Genomic DNA, 25,695 nt, shown 5'->3' on the forward strand with positions numbered 1-25,695 from the left:
ACAAGACTACAGTCCTAGTCCGTCGCTATATAGGAGTGGTATAGATATAACATTACTCTATTAACTTCTTTAATATATAGTAGCTACTAAGTGATTTAGATCGGTCAGAGAGGCAATTATGTAGAGCCTAGGAATTAAAGAGGGGGTTTACAACAAGCTAATATCCCTCTTGTCTATCCGGGACGATAATTAAGTACCTAAATTAGCCGTGTTACTTAGTTACGAAACTCGTGCTCTGTTCTAACGTGTTTTTGTAGTGTTATAAGTACCTCTCCTACTATATAAGATATCAAAAACTTAGCTAGTCAAGACTCTAAGCTTGTTCTAGGCGGCTACTAAATAGTAAGTAGACTAGCATGTATTTAGAGTCGAGGCAGTAGAGGACTTTGATGTCTCTTAACTACGTTCTATCTAACACTATTAAGGCATCCTCTAGTTCTAGATTTCCGCCTCTAAGTAAGGTTAAACTTAGTAGATCCGAGTAGATAAGCACTAAGCGCGTCTAAGTTAAGAAGATACAGAAGATACATTAGTTTATTCTTTAATAGAAGGTATTTAGCAGAAGTTATTAGGTAATCGTATAATTCTTTAAAGCGTTAATATGCCTATTCTCGTCTATTTAAACACGATATATTTACCTAGAACTAGAGTAAAGTAGAGATTAATTTGTGCCGGAATAGAGTAGGGGTTAAAATAATTAAGGGTGACCTTATTAATAGCGGCAGGCTTTGGTTAGACACGGGCACAAGCATGTTCTTGTGTGGCAAGGGCCGCTTTAGAACTATGCCCCTAACAGCAGCTCTACGCTGGAGGTAATCTCGACAGCAAAGCGTTTAATAATGTCACGTTAAATTCTGATAGCTTTACATATTAACGGCGAGAAGGATAAAGAGCTTTAACGCCCTATACTTACTGCCTTAACTGTACTTTAGCTCTCTATTAATTTGTAAGGGTACCTTATCTAATCTGATTAATACTAACATTACCTAATAGAGGAGGAATTTCTAAAAACCTAGAGTCTACTATAGAGAAGTACTGTAAAAAATTTACTAAGGTACTTAAAGCGTGTAAAGGCATCTTATGTAAGTAGGTATGCCGGACTTAAGGATAAACCAGATGTAGAAGTACGAGAGATCTATACAGGCGTAATAGAACGAAGTACCTACACGTAGTAGTAATTTTATTCTTAAGATGTTTCTACCTCTTTACCTAGTTTGTTAGTATTACGAAGGTATTGTAAACACGTAAGGAACTATCGTTCCTCTTATACGTTATTAAGAGACATTATAATATGTAATAAGTTTATTTTTAAAGAGAGTTTTGTTAAAGCTAACTCTTGGCTACCGTATCCCTTTCCTTTAAATAATGCTACTATATTATTTTTTTGGTTTTACAAGAGGCGGTGTAAAGACGTTCTGCCCGGCTGCTCTATACTACGGCTATCTATACCTTAAGCTTGATATAAAAGTCAAGAAGGCAGGGATTAGAAAGACTAAGAACCCTTAATCTTAGTATTAGGTAGTAATATTTTTACGTTTAAAATTAGAGAGGCGATAGCTAAGGACGAAAGCGATTAAGTACTAGTAGTAGCTACTTAGGGCAAGAAAGCCCCTCTAAAGTTAATTTAGTACTATTGATTAACTCGATCTAGGATAAGATTACTAATTAGAGTAGAAGTTAAGTAGTAGGAGTAACTGTAATTAATGTTAGGGCCGCGCCCTCTACAAGTAATTTAAAGTAGTTGCTTGGCTTAATAACGGAAAAGGAGCTTCTTAATAAGGTCGGCGAACATTATAAAGGCGAGTGACGCTATCTATACTCTAGACATCGCCTTGCCTCTAGCTTTAAGATCCGTGTAATAGGCGGAAACAGCTCGCGATAGTTAACTTAGGCGATATAGCTAGGAGATACAAGTCTAGGCCGAGTTTTTACGTAATCCTTACTATACGCTCTTATTAATTACTAGGTTGTAAGTAATGTTAGTAAGAGCAAACCTAGACAAGTGTATCTAAGGCTTCTCTTTAATTGTTCACAAAACATAATGCTGGACGTGGAACGTAGTGACTCTAACGACTACTTAGCTAACGACTACTTAGATACATTTAACTGAAAGCTTTCCCCTCTACTGAATGCAGATCGTATTTTGCGCTGGTTAGACACTACCTAACCCCCTCCCCCTAACTTGTGTAGAACAAAGGCTTCTAATACGACACTAACTGCTTTTCTTAAAACAAAAGAAAAACATTCGGTCTATTGGCTTTTATGATGTGACAATCTAGACATTAAACTAACGGCTAAAGAGTAGCTATCTGATAACTGTAGGTACACTGTGTAGTATGCTTGATGTACTATAGTCTACGCTATTCTAAGCAAATGATTACGGCTGTCTTCTATAGTAAAAAGAGGGATCGAGGCTACTACTAAGCTAAGGCCGCCTACATCGCTCTACTGTAAAGAGAAAGTTAGTAATCCTTAGAGGTAGACAACACGAGACTACTAGTAGTAATTAGTACTTACGTTAGGTAGGATAGGGCTTAGTACTGCGGTAGAGTATAGGCGGCTAGAGTATAATAAAGTAGGCTATATAGCGAGTAGAAGAGTAAAAGATGTGAGTATAGTAGTTACTAGAAAGATCCCGAAAGTGTAGCTATAGACATTTCTTTAATAATTAAATTTTAGACCTTACGGGATTAAAAGAGCTGTATCTACTTAAATAGTACTTTAGCAAGTGACTGCTATACTCGTGAGCATTGCTCGAAGGGCAGACACTACGGTAGGTCTTAAACTTGGCATAATCCTCGCTATCTATGTTGTCTAAGTCCGAGAAATATTTACACTCGACATAGTGAGGCAAAGGTACCTCGCGATCTCGTTTGTAGTGACAGGACATTCTTACTGGCATTGAAGATACACACAATTTATTAACGCCCGGCGGTTTGCTAAAAGGGCAACTATTACTAATCTATAATTACAATTCTTAAACTAACTCTATGTCTCCTTAAACCCCTAAATTTTCTACTTCTAGCTTATATTCTCTCTTATTTGTCTTTCTACTACGGATTCTCGTAAGTTAGTATTTATTAGTAGGCTAGCTTAAAGGCTATTCTCTAAGTGTTTAGTGTCTTATTATTAGTGGCTAAAGTAGTACTTACGGTCCTAGTATAAGGTAATTAGTATTAATAGGGTTAGTAGTTATAAAACAATAATATATCTTCCTAAGGTTAATTAGTGTTAAGTTAGCCTATAGTAATTATAAAACGTATTAATACACGAACTACTTCTATATTTAACGACTAGTTATTATTATCTAATAGTAATCTCCCTCCTAGATAGAAAGATATATTACTTTTATAAATATCTGTATATTAGAGTATCTCTAATTAATATACTATCTACCTAGTATATTAAAAGAGGAAGTGGTCTATAGTCTCCCTTACTTACCTATATGTACATTAGCCCGACTCTATTATATTAATATAGTAAAGATACCTATTTAATTATACTATACCTATTTAAAGCTAGGCTAATACACTAGCTTCTTTCCGTGTTAGTTAATTATATAACTATCACGTGTATTAGCCTAGGAGTACTATATTAACCCTTTTAGAGTGTTTTCTAATGTTCTTTAGTAGTGTTTTAGTTATATCTTATTTAGTTTATATAATCCTAAGGGTTATAAACTACATATTTAATAATTGTATTTATAGTGTTACTCCTTATTAGGTCGCCGTCTTTGCTTTCTCTTTAGTAAGCTTTAGGAGTTTATTCTCCTTATATAATAGGAGCTATGTAACCTTTAGTATATTTCCTTCTAACTATAGCACTCTAATAGTCTTGTAGAAATAATAGACCTATTCTTAACTAGACTATTACTAGGGTTTTTTAATTGTAAGTGCAATAGACTTACTTCTTATTAGTAGTATAATATTCTAGTATTTAAGCCTTATGTAACGGCTCACGGTAACTACTAACGTATAGTAGCTTACAGCTTGCTGAAGGTTGTAATCTGTGAGAGAGATAGGTGTATTACGTACAGGGCGTTTGTTATCAAATAACAAATGGTAAACTAGTTACTAGTAGGTATAAAGATACTATTTGAAGTTGAGCACAAAGCTCTTATCTAAGGAAAGACTACTGACTTATATAGACCTTCGTGCTGCGAGAGATCCGTTGGATCTCTTGGATCTGTTCGACTCCTATGAGTTCTCACAGATCCCTTGCATATGATCACGTGATCATCCCCCCCCTGCATCTAGCGGGGTTTCCTCTATAAAGAATATAACTAATATAAAAGGAATGTCGGCAGAGGGAATCTTGCCTAGGAACTCTATCCTAGGAGTGGTTCCCTCCTACAAGTATTCGCCTAGGAGAAGATCTCTCTTACGCGCAGCCGCCTAGGAGCGATTCTCTCCTAAGGCGATTCCCCTAGGAGCCACATGCTCCCCTGAATGTTCTCCTACGCGACAACTCTCCGAAGAGCTGTCACGTGTTCGTAACACCTTAGTAGCCAACTTAAGGTAGTTACTATAGCTATTAACTCCCTAGAGTATAGGTTCTAATCTGTCCTAATACTAATTATAGAGGAGAAGGTCTCTACTATTAGATTACTTTAAGAAGACACTTATATCTTAATTATTCTACCTATTCCTACTACCCTATTCTATAATAAACTACTAATTATAATCCGGATAGCTACATCTCTATTAGTTAGTGCTATTACTATATTATCTATAATAGTTTATATTCGCTTTTCTTATAGTCTAAGTATAAATAGGTTAATAGTCTTAAGGCTATCTATAGGAATGGCTTTTAGTATATCTACTACCTAGTAGAAAGGTAATAGATAAAATTATTTAAATTTCTTTCCTATCTATGTAATTATACTCTAAAGTAGATTTATTTTAAGGAGGGTGTATATATCTATCTAGAGCTTAATTGCTCTTCTCTAGAACTTGTCCTGTATAATAGTAATATAGGCTTTTACCTCTATTATACTTATTACTACTATACTAAAGGTCCCTATAATTACTTATACCCTAATTCTCTAGACCCTATTAATAGCCTAAACTACTCTAAACTTAACTTTATATATCTATATATTAGAGGTATAGTTAACTACTAGGGTAATAATAAATATAAATAGTTACTAGGCTATAAGGGGTAATAGGCCTTATAGACACTTAAGTTCTATTACTACTTTAAGCCCTTTAAATATAGCTCTTATAATATGTTCTTTATATTTAAGCCTAGTATTTATAATTACTCTAAGGATCTTAATACTATTTCTAGGTTAAATCACCTGCTCTTTAATAGTAAAAGGTTCTTAGTTAGCCTTATAAGGCTTATATATAAAATGAATAATTACTATCTTCTCTACTTTAAAAGTTATACTATTTCTTCTTTCCTAATCTAGTATATTATTAATAACTACTTTAATACCTTTCTAGTTACTCTCTACTATTAGCCCTATAACCTAAGCCGTAAAATCATTAATAAAGGCTATTATACCCCTATAGCTATTAATACGCCTCTATACTAAGTCTGTATTAAAGAAGAGAAAGAGAATTAGAGAAAGGGGTAAGCCCTAGGGTAAGCTAGCCTAGGGTAGAGTTTGTACTTTAGAGCTTTATCCGTTAATCTAAATTAATACTATATAGTCTAAGTAAAAGGCTTCTATTTATTAGTATAGTTCTTCTAGTATACCTTGCGCTCTTATTTTTTAGATTAATCTCTCCTTATAGACTCTATTATATATACCTTTTATGTTAAAGCTAATTAGACTTACAATCCTCCTTCCCTATTAAATAGTGTAAATCTACTCTTATAAGAATATAAGTACTTACTCTACTAACTATTACTTATAGGTACTAAAGTAGTTTATTAAGAGTAGGCTATATATCTCTATAGTGTATAAGATCTATTCTATAATTACAAATTCTAGTACTTTACCTAGTATTACTAGAAGTAAGATTAGCCTCTATACCTTTATAATAGTATAGTCCTCTTTACTTAGCTTTTTAAGTAGAATAATCTTAGTATGCCACTATTAACTAGATAGTAAGCCTTCCTTTAGTAAAGTGTAGAATAGTACTAGAATATAATATTTAATAACTAGCTAGATCTCCTTCTAGATAACTACTAGTAGACTATCCTCTCTAGGCACTTTCTAGGATTTTACTATAAATAGTTAATATTCTATTTCTTCTATTATAATAGCTAGTATTACTATAGGCGCCTTTTATAGTCTTAGTCCTTTATTATTAATAGTTTCTAGTAGTAAAAGAAAGAACTTAACTAGGAGTTTATTTACCTATTCCTTATAGTTTATTATAAATAACCTATCTACTTTAGTAAGCTATAGGACCTTTCTAAATACTACACTATCCCTAGACTTAAGGTATTTTACTACCTTCTAAATATTATTATTATCTGCTAGAAACTCTTTCTAGTGCTTTTTCTTTTATTATCAGATAGTATTATAGTACTATTTTATAGTGCCTTTTACTATTTCTTCTAGCTTTACTATATAGTATCCTGCCTTCTATTCTAAGCGTGTACGGTTTCTCTAGTGTATATAAATGTAATATAGCTATATGAGATCTATTATCTACTATTATTTTATATAGGGTAAAGGCTTGGCTTTTAATATAAGAGAATAGACAGCTTCTAGTATAGCTAATATAAGGGTATTAGTCTTCTACTAAACTATACCTCCTATCCTAATAATATCTAGTATATTTACAATTCTGGCTTTAATATCTTTTTATAGTGCGTTCTTAAGGAATAGTCACTCTTAGTATTATAGTACTAAAATTAATATATTAAATGTAGTATTAATTATATAGTAGTCTAACCTATACTCTATACTATATATTACACACTTAACTATGGCTTCCTTTAACTCTTCTAAGGCTAGGATCAAGTTAATAGTTGTCTTATACTCACTATTATACTAAGTCTTAGTACCCCTAGGGAGTAGGCTACTAAGAGAGAACTTACTTATTAAGTTAATAATTAGATCTATCTCTCCTTACCTCTCTAAGGATATATTATCCCCTCCCTAAAGCTAGTTATATTAGTTAAAGTCTCCTATAATTACTACTTCTACCTCTATTCTAGCTTTCTATCTAGTCTCTATAATAGCTTTATACAACTTATTATATATATCTTATAAGGCCTAGGGGTTACATCCAGGTATATATATAAATACTACTAGGACTATACAACTTAGGAGTTATACTACTATAGCTATTAAGTCTAGGGATTCTATTATTACTTACTCTACCTTAACGTCCTTATTTATCTAGAGTATATTCTAGATTACCTATCTTCCATCTCTATACGTTATTAGGACCATCTTAGTCTATTTATAGTAGCTTATTAAGGTTATTAGAAGTCGGCCTTAGATTCTCTATACTAAGGGCTCCTAGATCGCTAGTACTATAGTATCCTAGATCTTATCATTATTTATTAAACTATTATGTACTATACCTTATTTCCTTATATTTAATTAAAGGATATAAAGTGTCCTACTTATACTAAAATAAGTAGAGTTTCTAGTAGCTTCTACTAAATACTTTATAAGGCCTACTATATATAGCACACTTCGCGATTATCTTAATATAGGCGCTATAGTAATGGCCCTCTTTTACGTATTTACTATATATCTATATCTTAGTGTATTAATAAGCTTTATAGTTAGTGATTTCTTGGCAGTTATAGTATTACTTAGGGCATTCTTATTATTTAAAGACTTTTATATAGCCTAATTCTCCTCTAGTAGAAAAGAATCCTTTATTAAGAAAGCGCTACACATCTAACCTTTTACTTAGGTATACTATTATAGATCTATATACTTTTAGGATTTCTTAATTACTTAGCTAAGCTACTTTTATAACCTAGGTATTATTCTCCTTACCTAATACTTTAATAGCCTTAACTTAAATATTCCCTACCTTATCTAATACTATAATATAGTTAACACTATCTACCTTAATAGGGTAGAGGTTATCTTACATTATCTACACGCCTTTAGCCAGGCTTAACTCTAGTATATACTTTACTTTTATATATTTAACTTTATTTCTACAAGTAACTCTAATATAATATAGATTCCTTAGATCTTTTATTACTACTTAGTAGTACTATAATAATCTATCTTACTTAGCCTAGATCCTACTCTCTACTACTATTTAAATCGCGCTAGTAGATATCTAGTCCCTAGCTTCTTATTCTACCCTTAAGGTGTTAATTATATAATAAAGTATAGTAGTAAACATAGATAGTATAGTATATATAAAAGAAAGCATCTAAATATTACTTAACTAGCTAGTAGAAGAAGTGCGTGTAATATTAGTATAGGATAGACTAGAGCTACTCTATCCTAAGTATAGAACTATTATAGCTTTTACTATTTCCTACTTAGTCTAATATAACTTATCCTTAATCACTTAAAGCTTGTCCTTAACCTAGCCTAGCTTAGCCTTTATTACCTTATTATATACTTCTTATTTTATTTATACTTTAAGGAGGATTTTAAGAATACTAGTTTACTTATTTATCTACTTATAAAGTGTCTATAATATTACCTCCTCTCCTCCTATCTTATTATTTTATATACCACTAGTTATCACGATCCGAGAAACACTTACTAGGTACTTTCTAGAGGATAGAAGTATAGTATTAATTAATACTAGATTCTCTTTATTCTATCTTGCCTTTATACTTAGCTTTTATAATTATCACTATTAGTAACTACTACTTTCCTCTCCCTTAGACATAACCATAATTACATCTTAAGCTTTAACTTCTATTTTAGGGGTCTTAAGACGTACCGCTATTAGGTTCACTAGTATCACGTTATTCAACCTGCAGTTCCACCTAAATCCAACTATAACAAAGCCACAAAGAATATTCCATTGAAGATACAGTCACTTGCACGGCCGGCTTCCCCTGCCCCGAATTTTCAGACTTACTAGTGACCAGGGTCCTTGGCCCATTACCCAAATGCAGCTAAGTGAAAGCTACCCAGTCGCAGCCACACCTGTGGCTGATAATGTCTGAATTGCAGCCTTAGGTTCTGAACAGTTCGTATGTAACGTGATCACGTTGTCTCCCTTACAGAGTAAAGAGCTGCTGACAAAGCGACCATCTTCCAGGAAGAAAACCCCGCTTTTGATTCCAAATAGGTGTTTTATCCACCGTTAATTTGGAAGTGTGACTATAAGTATAAACATCGAGTTTCAGTCGAAAAGCTGTCTGAATCCCATCCATTCCCTTCTTATCTTCTTCACATTATGGCCTCTGTAACGCAGTGTATCTCAGGGAACTCAAGTGGCGGGAATACCAATGGCCGATGTGGTCGACTGGTAATTATCGGTTCGTTCCCTTTGATTGACTAGTTGCATGAGCATATGCTGAGATTAAGATCAGGTGGTGGTTCAGCTGCCTTTGCAGCGGCTACTGCAGCTGCTCCCGAAGCCGCCAGTATTACAATAGTTAATAGCGTCCTACCAATGGGAGGTTGCTGTGTGAATGTCGGCTGCGGTAAGTGTGATGCTCATCATTGAATAGGCTTTTCAATAATGAGGATTCTTACCATGTTCATAGTTCCTTCAAAATTTCTCATCCAAGCAGCGCACGTTACCAGCCCTCACAACAACTGCCCACCATTTCAAGGGATACGCAACGTCTTTGAAAGGGTGACTGACTTCGAGGCGCTTACGGCACAGAACCGTGCGCTGGTTCGGGACCTTCGGCAGGAAAAGTATGCTAAGGTTATCGCAAACTTAGATAATGTCGAGTACATTGAAGGGTTTGGGAAACTTGTCCGGAGTGCCGGTCAACTAGCTGTGGAAGTCCGCCGTGGCCTTGAAGACCAGACGCCTTTTCAAATCTTGCCCGCGGATCGTGTCATCATTGCCTCTGGAGTCCGCACCAGACTTCCCAGTCATCTGGTTGACGACCTCACCAGGATTGACTATCTGACCAATGAAACCGCATACTTCGAGGCGAAACGACCGGACTCGCTCATCGTACTTGGAGGTGGTTATATCGCACTAGAAGCAGCTCAAATGTTTTCCCGGCTGGGATCGAAAGTCACGGTCGTACAGCGATCTGAAAATGTGCTTTCTAGCCTCGAACATGACATAAGTAACGGTTTGAAGGAATGTTTGACAGGAGAAGGTATTAATGTTCAGGTGGGCATTGATATCACTTCAGTAATATCTGATGGAGATAGAGTCATTGTTAGAGGTATTTCTAGGGGAAAAGAGCAGACATTCATGGCATCAAGGCTTTTCCTCGCCGCCGGTCGGTGTGCTAATACTGCACACATCTCTGATCTTCCGATCAAGTTGGCTAGCACAGCGCATGGTGGATTTGTTGTTTCAAACACCCTGGAAACCTCGATCCCTGGGGTATACGCCGCTGGCGATTGTGTTGCCGATTCCCCGCAGTTCGTTTATACTGCTGCAGCGGAAGGAAAGCTCGCTGCACTCAACGCTCTGAGAACAATCAATAATCGAGAGCCGGAGAAAATCGACTATTCAGTCGTGCCGTGGGTCGTATTTACTTCTCCAGCTGTTGCAGGCGTCGGTGTTAGTCTCATTGACGCTCGTGCTAAGGGCATTGACGCGGAAGCATCGTCTTTCCCGCTGAACCTTCTTCCTCGCGCTCTCGTACAGCAAAGCACACAGGGCTTCGTAACGCTGGTGCGAGATAAGAGTGACGACCGGATCGTGGGTGCCTTTGTTCTGGCAGAAGAGGGAGGAGAACTTGTAATGGAAGCAGCACTCTCCGTGCGTTACCATGTCAAGGCCAAAGACCTGGCGGGGATGTTTCATCCATATCTTACGTGGAATGAGGCTTGGAAGCTTGCTGCATTGGGTTTTGATAAGGATGTGAAAACCTTAAGTTGCTGCGCAACGTGAATCTTGACTTGTTTCTTCTAAATCAAATACCTTATAGATAGAGATAGTTGAAGTAAATTTTACAATTCTGAATACAATTTCAGAGTAATAGATCAGGTCACATCTTATTTGAAAGCTTACGCCCCGAGGTCACTAATGGATCCAAAAGCCACATATGATCAATGGATGGGCATTGGTACCTTTTAAAAGTAGGTACTCATATGTTTATGCTGTTAGATACAGATTACATTGGATTGTGCTACACTTGTAATAAAAAGCTTCCTACTGAAGCAACATGCCAAAAACTGTGGCACCTAGCTGCACAGCCCTTTGCTGATCAAGAATCGTCCCTGTTATCTCCGGATGAGCCTGTACCCAGGAGTCTGCGATTGTTCGGCTGACAAAGAAGTTTACATACTCGCAGCAAACATCCGCAGCAGCGCCTGTGTGAGACGCCGTTCCAACGAAAACAACGGTTTCGGGGGGGTCCCAGCTAACCCGTTGCTGGTGGAAGATAATACAAATTTCGTCGCCAGACTCTGTCCTTGAGTGCATTGTTGCGTCGCTGTGAACCATAGGCGGGATTCCGAGAGCATCTATCGCGCACATGGCAAATACTGCTACCCCGCTTTGCAGTTCGACACGATGACGCGTTGGTCTGATTGAGAACGGATAGGCAGCGATAATGTTCCTGTGCTTATCCATTCGTATATAATCGTGATCGTGCAATGCACTCAATATCTCATATCCTGTTTTACCGGAGTCCGCCGCAATGTCATCGATGATATTGCTTGCAGGGAGGCGTCCAGACTCACTTAGCGAGCTTAGGATTGCGACTTGTATTGCACGCAAGCCTTGCTCATCGGGCGCGCAACGACTTTGCAAGAGAGAATTGAGGGCAGGTGGTAATCCATTGTCGTTGCAGCCATAGTGCTCGCAATGTTCCTATTGGATTGGTCAGATTTCTCTTAATTGTTGACCTAATTAGGATTGGACTGCCAACAGTCATGATCGAATGCGCTTGTCCTGAGCTGGGTAACATCAAAGACCGTGAGTCGAGATCAAGAAAATGCCCAGCGAGAGTACAAATTTTCTCGAAGACGATTGCGAGCAGGCTATGGATGAGGACGCAATTCCGCCCCACATTTCCACGGGCCAGCTGTAACCAGAAAGATCAGGCTCGATCAGGCTGCATTCAAGTTATTACCTTGCGCTTAACCGTATTTGGACAGTAGGCCCCCCAAATATTTTTGACTTCTTACGACCAGGGATTCTCGGCCTACTGTCCAAATACGGTTAAGCGCAAGGTACCCTAATGGTACCCATCGACCAAGCCACGCCGCTCATCAAGTGCCTCTTTCGAAAGCTCCAGATATATATTAAGTTACAACAACATGCTATAGTAATTCTCGTCGCCCCTACAGCGCCTCATCTTCCAAAATATGGCCCCGAATCTCGCTCCCTCCTAGTATGATCTCATTCGTGATATGCTACTTGACCAGAAACTCAAGACTCGCGAAATGGCCGACGCTGCTAGATGTAGTGAGCGTTCGATTAAAGCAATACGCTCAAATCTGCGTTACTTTAGGTCTACCAAGGCCCCCCCTAAATGGCGGGGGGGGATGTCGGTCTATCACGCTACAGATGCTTGAAGTTTTAAAGGAGCATCTCCTTGAGAAGCCTGAGCTATACCTAGAGGAGATGGAAGTCTTCTTATAGGACGAATTCGACGTCCTCGTATCGCTATCTAGCATTAGCAGGGCACTACGGTCAATTAATTAGTCCAAGAAAACAGCTCGCCGAGTGGCTAAGGAACGCAACCCAGATCTACGAGATCTATATCTTCACAACCTATCACCCTTTCGCTTATACCACCTCGTATACGTTGACGAGTCTGGATGCGATAAACTGATTGGGTTTAGAAAGACAGGCTGGTCTCCGTTTTGTGTCACTCCTGTTCAGATTGCTAAGCTATACCGGGGCCGGCGATACCAAATCTTGCCAGCCTACTTACAGGACGGAATCGTTCTATCTCGTGTGTTCCAGGGTACAACGGAAGGCGACGTCTTTGAAGACTTTATCGAACAGCTCCTCCCGCATTGTGGTAGGTGGCTAGAACCAAAGTCTGTAATTGTAATGGACAACGCATCCTTCCATCGAACAGAACGCATTGAGCAGCTGTGCTATGAAGCGGGAGTACTAACCCAGATATTGAGGCCCCAAAGGAACCGGAAACACCTTATCCTGAGCGAGCTATTGATAGTGTCGAAGTGTGCGGCTCCATTTCTCATTCGGGATCGCCTGGGTCAGTATCTTCCTGCATAAATCCGAGATGCCCCTCTTACGAGACCAATGCTACGGACATTGATTCTTTGGACATGGTCATCCATCTTCCTTTCACAAAGCGTGCAGTTCTTGATGATGGGCCTCAGTTACTGGAACATGTCCTTGTGGCACTTGATAGGGCGTATGATGACAGACGCGCTCCCACATCCTGTTTCCCAGGCGTTTTGGATGAGGCCCATACAACAAGTGACCACGCAATATTTGTGAAGATTATGACCAGCATTACAGAGAATTGGGCCAAATGCAATCGCTTGATTGCAAGGCCTGCCTTAGAGGTGGCGCAGGAGAGACTCGCAGAAGTTGGGCGGGACAGTTCGGGCCGCACGAGGGGCCAATGCCAGATGAGTATAACCCGTGGAGACCGCACTAAATCAGACCACCTAAGGCATACCATCGCTTGCCGTGATAGGAGAGAATTGTCGGAAATAGACCTGCGAGATATCTTATCGGAGCCGCTTGAGCTCATGGGCGAGTTCAATGACGAAATCGATTACGAGGATGCAATCAAGCGTATTGAAAAGGAGAAGGCTAACGATACAAGGGCCCAACTCCGTCGAATGTGGAAAGAGACGTACTACTGGCCTATGGTCCAGCAACGAGCCAAGATGATTGGACCACTTCCTAATGCGTCCGGACCGAGAAGTGAAATCACATCGCACGAGAAACAGGCCGTAAAGAAACTTGTAGCCGCCATGGGATACAGCCAAAGCCGGAGCAATATCTTTAAATGGACTTCCTATTTGAAACTTCTGTCTAATTTGAGGGAGAAAGGGGTAACGTCCTTTTTACTTTACTGGACTAGTGAGTTCAAGAATTATTTCTTTTAACATGCTAAGGACCTTGATTTATTACTTTCCTAGAATAAAGTTTATAACTTTCCTCTTTATTAGCTTTACCTAAGGATTATAGCTAAAGAAGTAGGTGACTTCTCTAGAAAAAGTAATATTAAAGAATAGTGGATCTATAATAGACTTTACGCTTTATAAAATATATACTAGGGCAATTATCTTAGCTTTTAGGAGTAAGACTTAGTAGAGTGTAAGGATTTCTTGGCTAACTATAGCTTAAAGCCTACTTTAGCGAAATTAAATATACACGTTCTCTACTATAGTATTAAAGGCTAACTAGACTATAATAAGTCTATCTATATTAGTCTAGTGCCTTATAAAGGTAGGTTAAATAAAAGGACTTTAAGTAATAAAACTATCTTAACTAAACTCCTTACTACTACCCTATTAGTTACTATTTCTCCTAGAGACTTCCTTAGTATCTTTTTAGGACGGCTTTACTATATAGATTAAAAACTAGTAAGAGCTATTAGTAGGCTAGTTTTAAATCTTTAGTTAGATTATTTAGAGGTAATAGGAAAGCTTAATAAAATTAAGGTAGTAAAGGGTAGCGAGGTTAGTAATGTATATCTTATATAGGAAGGGGTACACGAGGTAAAGAGAGGGAAGTCCTCTAACTAGTATTTAAGGATTTTAGTTATTACTATATGGTATATTATACTATTTAACTAACTTATTTATTTTTACTTAGGAGTAGGTATACTACCTTGGCATGACGCCTCTAGAGGACTTAATAGCCTAAGACGGGTATAACGCTTCTAGTAAGTTTAATAAATTAGATAAGTGTATTTTAAGATAGGTGAATATTACTATGTTCAGCTTTAATAGAAAGTTAAGATTACGCAGGGGCTGATTTCCAACTTGCATGCACAGCTATACAAACACCTCTATAATTAGGTACCCCTCGGTAAAGCTCGACGGTGCCGTAGTGACTCTTGGTACAGTTTTTGCCCATAAACGAGTCCCTGACAGCTGCGATGTTCAGATCAGCCGCAGGGCTACTGCTGAAGGTCACTTGTCCCTTGCTAGAAGTTACTAAGCTGTGGGTTCTAGGCTCAATCTGCTGACAAACGCTCCAGCCAGGAAGTCAACACATGCGGAAACTCAACTTCTTGGGTTAGGTACTAGCAGGGCTCTCGTTGCGCGCTTATATACGGTTATCATCCAAGTCAAGGTTAATAGTGCTCGAATATACTATAATTATTCTCCACATCTTATCTGTAGCTAGCTGGCACCTCGCATTGCACTGAGCTGGGCTCTCTGCGTGAAGGAGGGAGTCTTTGAACACTACAATGCAAACAAAGGACACTATCGCTGCCGCGAAATTGCCAAAGCCTTGCCTAGGCCAGACAATTAGCTTGGCTATATACCTATATACTAGTGAAGGCAACTGGCTCACATTACAAAGACGGAGTTCATTAACATGCCACGCCATTTGACGGTAGCGAATTTAGAGGTGATAATAGATAATAGAGGATAATCGCCTCTGACTCTAATCCCTATAAAAACCCTACTAAAAGATTAGAGGTCCTAGTAGAGAAAGTGAAGGTCTAGTGCTAGTGATAGCTTGTCTAAAAGTACTTATAATAATAATAACTAGCTTAATTCCATATATATTTTTTCTCCCGAGCCTGTTAGCAAGCTATCTGAAAAGGACCTGTCTAATAACTATACCTGTAGTCGTGGAAAGCTTAATTGCTATATCTGCCTAGGTAGGAATAGTATAAGACTGGAAATGGGATAGCCTAATTATAATAGATATAACTAGCTAAAATAATATACTTATAGTAAAGAGGTTTAAAATTATTAAAAGTAAAAGAAAAAAAAAGTCTATAAAGGTTTTAATTAAATATATTTATATATAACTCTTACTATTATTTATTTATTTTTTACTTAAGGTATAACCTATTCCTTAATATATTCCTTATTATTTAAATAAAGAGCTATTTACAAATATACCCCTTATTAATAGTCTAATTATAATTAGTATTATTAAATGTGCCCTCTATTAATAGTCTAGTTATAGTTAATATTATTACTTAAGTTATATATAGTAGATTCCACTAGTTCTTTAACTATATTAGGCTTAGTGCAATCTGTAACCCTTATAAATTACTACTATTAAAGTTTATAAAGAATTACATATAAGTAAAGCGAGCATTTCTCGTCTAGTAAAACTATTATATATTAGTATCTTTATTAGAGATTTACTACTTATATATCTATAGTATATAAATAAGATTATATTATATTAGAAGGAGTTAAAGGAAAAAGAAGAAAGAGAGAAAGTAAATAAAAAGAAGAAGAAAAGAGAAAAAAAAGAATAAATATTATAATAATAGTAATGGAAAAGAAGAAAGAGAAAGAATAGTTATTAGAGGTTTATAATAGCTTTACTACTTTACTTAAGTAGTTTTAATTATAACTAGTACTTTAACTATTCTCTTATTATTTATTATTTATTTTTCTTTTATAGTATACTCTCTTTTAAGGAAATTAGCTTTATAATAATATTATTAAAGTTATAGTCTTAAATATCCCTTTTATTATTTTATTTATTATATAATTTAATTAGGTAAAATAGCTTTATAATTATATTATTAAAGTTATAATCTTAAGTATTAACTTTTAAGTATTTTTATTTTTATAAAGAAAAAGGCCCTTTTAATTTAATTACCTCTTTACTACTAATAACTTATATTTATTTTACTAGTAACTTTTTATAAGTTTATAATAAAGACCTAATATTAATATTTTAATATAGGTTTTATATATTTTTAGAATATAAGTAGCTCTTCTATTTAATTAAATAGTATTAAGTCTATTTTATCTCCTTTTTATAGTTTAAAATAGCTTTAACCTTATATATATTATTTTTAATAAAAGAGTTCTTCTTTAAAGATACTAGTACTTTATTCTTTTACTAATAATATAGCTCTAGATTAGAAATAAAGAAAGTTAGATAGATTTATATAATAAAAAGGAATTAAAGCTAGTAAGCTAGTCTTAGACTTATTAAAAGGATAGTATTTAAAGAATATTTAACTATTATATTATAAGTATTTGAGATTTATATTATATTATATTAATATAGTCTAAAAACTTATATTAATATTAGATTATACTATATTATATATTATATAATATATATATTAATTAAAGGAGTATTAGTATAATTAAAAGTAACTTAAAAGTATTACTAGAAAGTATTACTATTTTATATAATTAATTATATAATAAAATTGAAAAAGTATTACTAGAAACTATTATATTATTAATAATGTAAAACTTTATATATACTTATAAAAATTAGTTATCTCCTTAAAGAAATTAAATTTAACTATTAAAGTTATAATTAAAGTAAGTTATATATCCTTTAATAATAATATTACCTTTTTTAAGTAAAGTATTATTATATTAATATACTTAAAAAGTATATTAAAAGTCTTTTCTATAGTAATTTAAAGAGTATTAAATACCTTCTAGTTAACTTATAATCCTTTTAATTATATTTAAAACCTTTATAAAATACTATGTTTTTAGCTAGTAAAAGGGATCTTTAATTATTACTTATAAAAGATATGGAATTTAAGTCTTAGTTTAAGTATTTAAATCCTTTAAGAAGATATTAAATTTATGCTATCTCTTTTATAGCTTCTAATAGAGTTATATATTCTAATTTAGTCTCTAATTAAGTTATAATAGTTTAATATTTAGATTATTATAATTTTAGTCTATTAATAAAAAAGTAATTACTTTAGTAACTTTACTAGTTAGTTAATAAGTTATATAATCTCTAGTATAATTTATATTATTAAATATATAAATATCTAGCTTAGAAGTAGATGAACTTAAACTTTTATAAGTAATTAAGAGATATTATATACCTTTAAAGTATTATAGTACTTTCTTTATTACTTTTATATATATTAATATAGAATTAACTAGGAAATAAGATAAAACTAATATTATAATAGAGATATTTAGCCTTATTTAAGTTACTAAATAATTAATATACTCTACTAATAATTAATAGTATTTAATCTTCTTGAAAATTATAACTCTTTTATATAAGATAAAAGTATTAATTAAATCTAGATTAAATAATATTAAAATAAGTAAGATTTACTAAGTAATAAACTTAATAATACTAGTAAAGGTTTAATTATAGTTAATACTATATCTTTACTTATATCCTTTAATTATAAAGTAAACTTTCTATTAAATAGATTTACTATTTATATTTTACTTAATTTTAAATACTTCCCTCCTGGCTGCCATCAGCAGACTATGCATCTGCACACAGTTGGGAGAACAGGAAAAAGCCCCTGCCTGCCAGTACGTTGCTGACAACTATAACTCGCTCAATAGGACCCCCCTCAGATATTCAATCGTCTCAGCTCGACCCCGACTCTCTGCCCCGTGCACAGCGAAACCGTCCGGCACATGAGGTGGCACCACCTGAGCAGCAGCTAACCAGCGGAGCGGACACCGCTCTCACAGTGCCAAACGGTGCTTGGGCCGTGCTAGGCAGTATTGCCGGCCCAGAACCCGTTGCCGAACTGTGGTCTTGTCTTCTTTCGCAAAGAAGGTTGGATATGGCTCCTGGTCGAGAACACGCCCTCGCGATCCCAGAACTTTTGGAGAACAGCATCGAAGGCCAGCTGGAGAGATTTCAGCTTCAGCTCCAGAGGGGGAACAAAACTGTCGCGGGGAAGCATCAACTACTCTCCCAAGTTCCGTGGCGATTATTCCTCGCAAACGTTTATATCTTATACGAGCAGGAGAGGGAAGCACGACAGACGAGAAAGCGAGTGAGGAAAGATCGCTGGCGCCCGAAAACTCCGAGCGCACGTCAAGCCACAGTGCTTGTTCTGTTTGTAGACAACCTCCTTCCTGTATTGCTGACTGGTATCACCATCACTCGTCAGGAAGCTGAGGCCAAGTTTGAGCGATGGTTACCACTCGGAAAGCGATGGGCCAAACTTGTGCAGGCCTATGGGCCTGCTATCCTCTTACTTATACCTTATAGTCTGACTAATGAAGGGTGAGTTCATTGCAGAACCTCCCTCAACATAGGGCCATCTAAAGACCGTCATATCTACAGGCTTCGCACTACAGGACTCTCTGCGGTAGACGATGCCGTAAGATATCTGAATTCCTATAGACCGTCTCTCGGGGCCGATATTCATAACTTGACGCCTTTTCTTTACTCGATAATTGAAGATCGGCCATTACCAGATCAAAAGCTGCATCTCGAACTGCTGATCGAGAGCCAAGTTGCATCTGAAGAGCATGCAACACAACCGCTGGAAGAACTATTCAAATTCACTGATAAGTACTCATACTTTATGAGCGAGGCTGCTCCTGATGCCTATCAGTCCACTTTCGACGATTTCATCTCCTGGACGACACCATAAGAACAGCTTAACAGTAACACGATCATCCCTGGCCAACTCGTCACGCGGATGAATGTATCGGCTTGACTAGAGGACTAACACCTTTTACCAGCTATGGACCCTTCCGAAATGGACTCTTAGACATTGAGTTTTCCGTTCAGTAACTAGATCACTGAGTTTAATGAATTTATGTACTTCCGGTCTCAAATATCATCCAAGAAATATGCTGTAGTCACCCCACTCACCACTGCCCCAACCAGCCCCGACCACTAACCCTTTGCCCGCTAACTCTCTGTCCCCTAACCCTTTGTCCCATAATCCTTTGTCCTATAATCCTTTGTCCCATAATCCTTTGTCCCATAATCCTTTGTCCCATAACACTGTTGACTACTATCCCGTTGGCCATTATCCCATTGACCACTAACTCTTTGTCTATTAACGCCCTACCTGTCGGTAGTAGCTTACGTTCATGATGGCGCTTACACACACACACACAATTTATTAACGCCCGGCGGTTTACCGAAAGGGCAACTATTACTAATGTACAATTACAATTCTTAAACTAACTCTATGTCTCCTTAAGCCCCTAAATTGTCTATTTCCGACTTATGTCCTCTCTTATCTGTCTTTCTACTACGGATTCTCGTGAGTTAGTATTTGTTAGTAGGCTAGCTTAAAGGCCATTCTCTAAGTGTTTAGCGTCCTATCGTTAGCGGCTAAAGCGGTGCCTGCGGTCCTAGTACAAGGTGATTAGTATTAATAGGGTTAGTAGTTGTAGGACTACGATATATCTTCTTAAGGTTAGTTAGCGTTAAGTCGGCCTGTAGTTATTACAAAACGTATCGTTACGTAAACTACTTTTATGTTTAGCGACTAGTTAGTGTTATCTAATAGCGATCTCCCTCTTAGGTAAAAAGATATATTACTTCTATAAATGTCTGTACATTAGAGCATCTTTAATTAGTATGCCGTCTACCTAGTGTATTAGAAGAGGAAGTGGTCTACGGTCTCCCTTACTTGCCTGTACGTACATTAGCCTAACTCTACCGCATTAATACGGTAAAGATACCCGTTTAATCGTGCTATACCTGTCTAAAGCTAGGCTAATACGCTAGCTTCTTTTCGTGTTAGTTAATTGTAGAGCTATCGCGTGTGTTAGCCTAGGAGTGTTGTGTTAACCCTTTTAGAGTGTTTTCTAACGTTCTCTAGTAGTGTCTTAGTTATGTCTCGTTTAGTTCGTGTAATTCTAAGGGTTGTAGACCGTATATTTGGTAATTGTATTTACGGCGCCGCTCCTTGTCGGGTCGCTGCCTTCGCTTTCTCTTTAGCGAGCTTTAGGAGTTCGTTCTCCTTGTATAATAGGAGCTACGCGACCTTTAGCGTATTTCCTTCTAGCCGCATTGCTCTAATGGTCTTGTAGAAGCGACAGACCTGTCCTTGACCAGATTGTTGCCAGGGCTTTCTAATTATAAGCGCGGCAGACTTGCTCCTTGTTAGCAGTACAATGTTCCGGTATCTAAGCCTTAGTAGCTGACTTAAGGCGGTTGCCATGGCCGTCAACTCCCTAGAGTATAGGTTCTGATCTGTCCTAATACTGATTGTAGAGGAGAAGGTCTCTACTATTAGACTGCTGTAGAAAGACGCTTATATCTTAATTACTCTACCTATTCCTACTACCCTATTCCGTAACGAACTACTAACTGTAATCCGGATAGCCGCATCTCTGTTAGTTAGTGCTGTTACTACGTCGTCTGTAATAGTCTGTGTTCGCTTTTCCTATAGTCTAAGTGTAAACGGTTTAATAGTTTTGAGGCTATCTATAAGAACGGCTTTTAGTACGTCCGCTACCTAGTAGAAGGGTGATAGGTAGAATCGTTTAAACTTCTTCCCTATCCGTACGACCGTACTCTAAAGCGGATTAGTTTTAGGGAGGGTGTACATGTCTGTCTAGAGCTTAATCGCTCTTCTCTAGAACCTGTCTTGTGTAGTAGCGATGTAGGCTTCTGCCTCTACTACACTCGTTACTACCGTACTAAAGGTCCCTACGATTACTTGTGCCCTAATTCTCTAGACCTTATTAATAGCCTAAACCGCTCTAAACTTAACTTTGTACATCTATACGTTAGAGGCGTAGTCGACTACTAGGGCGACAGTAGACGTGAACAGTTGCCGGGCCGTAAGGGGTGACAGGCCTTATAGACGCTTAAGTTCTATTACTACTTTAAGCCCTTTAGATGCGGCTCTCGCGATGTGTTCTTTGTATTTAAGCCTAGTATCTATAATTACTCCAAGGATCTTAACGCTACTCCTAGGTCGAACTACCTGCTCTTTAATAGTAAAAGGTTCCTAGTCGGCCTTGTAAGGCTTGCGCGTAAAATGAATAATTGCCGTCTTCTCTGCTTTAAAAGTCGTACCGCTTCTCCTTTCCTAATCTAGCGTATCGTTAATAACTACTTTAATGCCTTCCTAGTTACTCTCTACTATTAGCCCTGTAACCTAAGCCGTAAAATTATTAACGAAGGCTATCGCACCCTTACGGCTGTTAATGCGCCTCTATACTAAGTCTGTATTAAAGAAGAGAAAGAGAATTAGAGAGAGGGGCGAGCCCTAGGGTAAGCTAGCCTAGGGTAGGGTTTGCGCTTTAGAGCTTTGTCTGTTAATCTAAATAGACGCTGTACGGTCTAAGTAAAAGGCTTCTGTCTATTAGTACAGTTCTTCTAGTATGCCTCGCGCTCTTATTCTTTAGATTAATCTCTCCTTACAGATACTGTTGTATGTACCTTTTACGTTAAAGCTAATTAGACTTACAATCCTCCTTTCCTGCTAGGTAGTGTAAATCTGCTCTTATAAGAATACAAGTACTTGCTCTACTAACCGTTACTTATAGGCGCTAAAGTAGTTTGTTAGGAGTAGGCTATACGTCTCTATAGCGTGTAAGATCTGTTCTGTAATTACAGATTCTAGTACTTTGCCTAGCGTTACTAAGAGCGAGATTAGCCTCTATGCCTTTATAATAGTGTAGTCCTCCTTGCCTAGCTTTTTAAGCAGAATAATCTTAGTATACTACTATTAACTAGGTAGTAAGCCTTCTTTTAGCAAAGCGTAGAACAGTACTAGAACATGATGCTTAATAACTAGCCAGATCTCCTTCTAGATAGCTACTAGTAGGCTATCCTTTCTAGGCGCTTTCTAGGATTTCGCTACAAATAGCTAACGTTCTGTTTCTTCTATTATAATAGCCGGCATTACTATAGGCGCCCTTTACGGTCTTAGTCCTTTATTATTAATAGTCTCTAGTAGTAGAGGGAAGAACTTAGCTAGGAGTTTATCTGCCTGTTCCTTGTAGTTTGTTATAGACGACCTGTCTACTTTAGTAATCTGTAGGACCTTTCTAAATACTGTACTATCCCCGGACTTAAGGTATTTTGCCGCCTTTTAAATGTTGTTGTTATCTGCTAGGAACTCCTTCTAGTGCTTTTTCTTCTGTTGTTAGATAGTATCGTAGTATTGTTTTGTAGCGCCTTTTACTATTTCTTTAAGCTCTGTTATTTAATGTCTTGCTCTCTGTTCTAATCGTATACGGTTTCTCTAGTGCGTGTAAATATAACGTAGCTACGTAAGATCTGTCGTCTACTATTACTTTGTATAGGGTAAGGGCTTGGCTTTTAGTATAAGAGAATAGACGGCATCTAACACGGCTAACATAAGGGTATTAGTCTTCTACTAAACTGTGCCTCCTATCCTAATAGCATCTAGTGTGTTTATAATTCTGGCTTTAATATCTTTCTATAGCGTGTTCTTAAGGAGTAGTCGCTCTTAGTATTACGGTGCCGGAATCGATACATTAAATGTAGTGTCGATCGTGTAGTAGTCTAACCTATGTTCTGTACTATATATCGTACACTTAACCGTAGCTTTCTTTAACTCTTCTAAGGCTAGGACGAGGTCGATAGTTGTCTCGTGCTTACTATTATGCCAAGTCTTGGTACCTTTAGAGAGTAGGCTACTAAGAGAGAACTCGCTTATTAGGTCGATGATTAGGTCTGCCTCTCCTTACCTCTCTAAGGACACATTATCCCCTCCCTATAGCTAGTCGTGCTAGTTAAAGTCTCTTATAATCGCTACTTCTACCTTTATTCCTGCTTTCTGTCTAGTCTCTATAATAGCTTTACGTAACTTGTTACATGTATTTTATAGGGCCTAGGGGTCGTATCTAGGTATATAAACAGATGCTACCAGGACTATGCGACTCGGGAGTTACACTACTACGGCTATTAAGTCTAGGGATTCTATTGTTACTTACTCTGCCTTAACGTCCTTGTTTATCTAGAGTATACTCTGGATTGCCTATCTTCTATCTCTGTACGTCATTAGGACCATCTTAGTCTATTTATAGTAGCTTATTAGGGTTGTTAGGAGTCGGCCTTAGATTCTCTGCGCTAAGGGCTCTTAGATCGCTAGTACTATAGCGTCCCGGATCTTGTTGTCGTTTATTAAACTGTCGTGTACTACGCCTTGTTTTCTTATATTTAGTTAAAGGATACAAAGTGTCTTACTTATGCTAAGATAGGTAGAGTTTCTGGCAGCTTCTGCTACATGCTTTGTAGGGCCTACTATATACGGCACACTTTGTAATTGTCTTAATATAGGCACTATAGTAATAGCCCTCTTTCGCGTATTTACTACATATCTGTGTCTTAGTGTATTAATAAGCTTTATAGTCGGTAATTTCCTGGTAGTTATAGTATTACTTAGGGCGTTCTCGTCGTTTAAAGACTTTTGTATAGCCTGATTCTCTTCTAGTAGAAAAGAATCCTTTGTTAAGAAAGCGCTACGCGTCTAACCTTTTACTTAGGTATACTACTATAGATCTGTATGCTTTTAGGATTTCTCGATTACTTAACTAAGCTACTTTCGTAACCCGGGTGTTATTCTCCTTACCTAACGCTTTAGCGGCCTTAGCTCGAACATTCCCTGCCTTGTCTAACACTATAGTACGGTTAACGCTGTCTACTCTAATAAGGTAGAGGTTATCTCGCATTATCCGCGCGCCTTTAGCCAGGCTTAACTCTAGTACGCGTTTCACTTTTGTATGTTCGACTTTATTTTTGTAGGTAACTCTAATGTGATGTAGATTCCTTAGATCTTTTGTTACTACTTAGTAGCGCTATAACGATCTATCTTACTCGGCCCGGATCCCGCTTTCTACTACTGTTTAAATCGCGCTAGCGGATATCTAGTCCCTAGCTTCTTGTTCTACCCTTAAGGTGTCGATCGTATAGTAGAGTGTAGTAGTAAGCGTAGATAGTGTAGTATACATAGAAGAGAGCGTCTAAACATTACTTAGCTAGCTAGTAAGAGGAGTGCGTGTAACATCGGTATAGGATAGGCTAGGGCTACTCTGTCCTAAGTGTAGAACCGCTATAGCTTCTACTATTTCTTACTTAGTCTAGTACAACTTATCCTTAACCGCTTAAAGCTTGTCCTTAACCTGACCTAGCTTAGCCTTTATCGCCTTATTGTGTACTTCTTGTTTTGTCTATACTTTAAGGAGGACTTTAAGAATGCCGGTTTACTTATTTATCTACTTATAAAGCGTCTGTAGTATTACCTCCTCTCTTCTTGTCTTATCGTTCTGTGTACTACTAGTTCTTGCGATCTAAGAAACGCTTACTAGGTACTTTCTAGAGGACAAGAGTATAGTATCGATCGATGCTAGATTCTCTTTATTCTGTCTTGCCTTTATACTTAGCTTTTGTAATCGTCGCTATTAGCGACTACTACTCCCTTCTCCCTTAGACGCGACTACGATCGCGTCTTTAGCTTTAACTTTTATTTTAGGGGCCTCGGGACGCGCCGCTGTTAGGTTCGCTAGCGTCACGTTACTTAACCTGCGGTTCTACCTAAATCCAACTATAACAAAGCCACAAAGAATATTATTAAGCAATAGTTGGGTTAGTGATCTGTTCGCTTGGCCACAGTAAATACAGCTGTCATGGCGCTTACAGTGGCTTACACGGCCGGCTTCCCCTACCCCAAATTTTTTGACTTCTTGCGGACCAGGGGTTCTCGGCCTATTGTCCAAATGCGGTTAAGCGCAAGGTACTATATCGCGCCAATTGACCAGGCCTGCCTCTTTCGAAAGCCCTAGATATGTATTACAATTACATGCTAATCCTATTCGTACCTACA

General features: G+C 37.2%; 4 protein-coding genes across 4 annotated transcripts; 3 read left to right on the top strand and 1 right to left on the bottom strand.

Moving 5' to 3' along the window:
• Nucleotides 1-9,461: 9,461 nt before the first annotated feature.
• Nucleotides 9,462-10,931, top strand: M430DRAFT_139514 (hypothetical protein; the record flags this gene model as incomplete). The annotated part of the gene is made up of 2 exons (XM_024862616.1): nucleotides 9,462-9,546; nucleotides 9,610-10,931. Exons 1-2 carry the CDS (start codon nucleotides 9,516-9,518, stop codon nucleotides 10,929-10,931), a joined length of 1,353 nt encoding a protein of 450 aa, XP_024720694.1. The 5' UTR covers nucleotides 9,462-9,515.
• Nucleotides 10,932-11,128: 197 nt separating this feature from the next.
• Nucleotides 11,129-11,971, bottom strand: M430DRAFT_34924 (hypothetical protein). The gene is made up of 2 exons (XM_024866640.1): nucleotides 11,914-11,971; nucleotides 11,129-11,855 (listed from the first exon to the last, which is right to left on the bottom strand). Exons 1-2 carry the CDS (start codon nucleotides 11,917-11,919, stop codon nucleotides 11,193-11,195), a joined length of 669 nt encoding a protein of 222 aa, XP_024720695.1. The 5' UTR covers nucleotides 11,920-11,971; the 3' UTR covers nucleotides 11,129-11,192.
• A 1,317-nt stretch (nucleotides 11,972-13,288) lies between these two features.
• Nucleotides 13,289-14,275, top strand: M430DRAFT_27807 (hypothetical protein; the record flags this gene model as incomplete). The annotated part of the gene is made up of 3 exons (XM_024865728.1): nucleotides 13,289-14,057; nucleotides 14,166-14,173; nucleotides 14,255-14,275. 3 exons carry the CDS (start codon nucleotides 13,289-13,291, stop codon nucleotides 14,273-14,275), a joined length of 798 nt encoding a protein of 265 aa, XP_024720696.1.
• Nucleotides 14,276-18,641: 4,366 nt separating this feature from the next.
• Nucleotides 18,642-19,706, top strand: M430DRAFT_237982 (hypothetical protein). Its single transcript, XM_024864967.1, has 2 exons — nucleotides 18,642-19,151; nucleotides 19,212-19,706. The coding sequence occupies exons 1-2, from the start codon at nucleotides 18,703-18,705 to the stop codon at nucleotides 19,522-19,524; spliced, it is 762 nt and encodes a 253-aa protein (XP_024720697.1). The 5' UTR covers nucleotides 18,642-18,702; the 3' UTR covers nucleotides 19,525-19,706.
• The last annotated feature ends 5,989 nt before the right edge of the window (nucleotides 19,707-25,695 follow it).

Source organism: Amorphotheca resinae, assembly GCF_003019875.1.
Source record: "Amorphotheca resinae ATCC 22711 unplaced genomic scaffold M430scaffold_6, whole genome shotgun sequence".
Classification (NCBI taxonomy): domain Eukaryota; kingdom Fungi; phylum Ascomycota; class Leotiomycetes; order Helotiales; family Amorphothecaceae; genus Amorphotheca; species Amorphotheca resinae.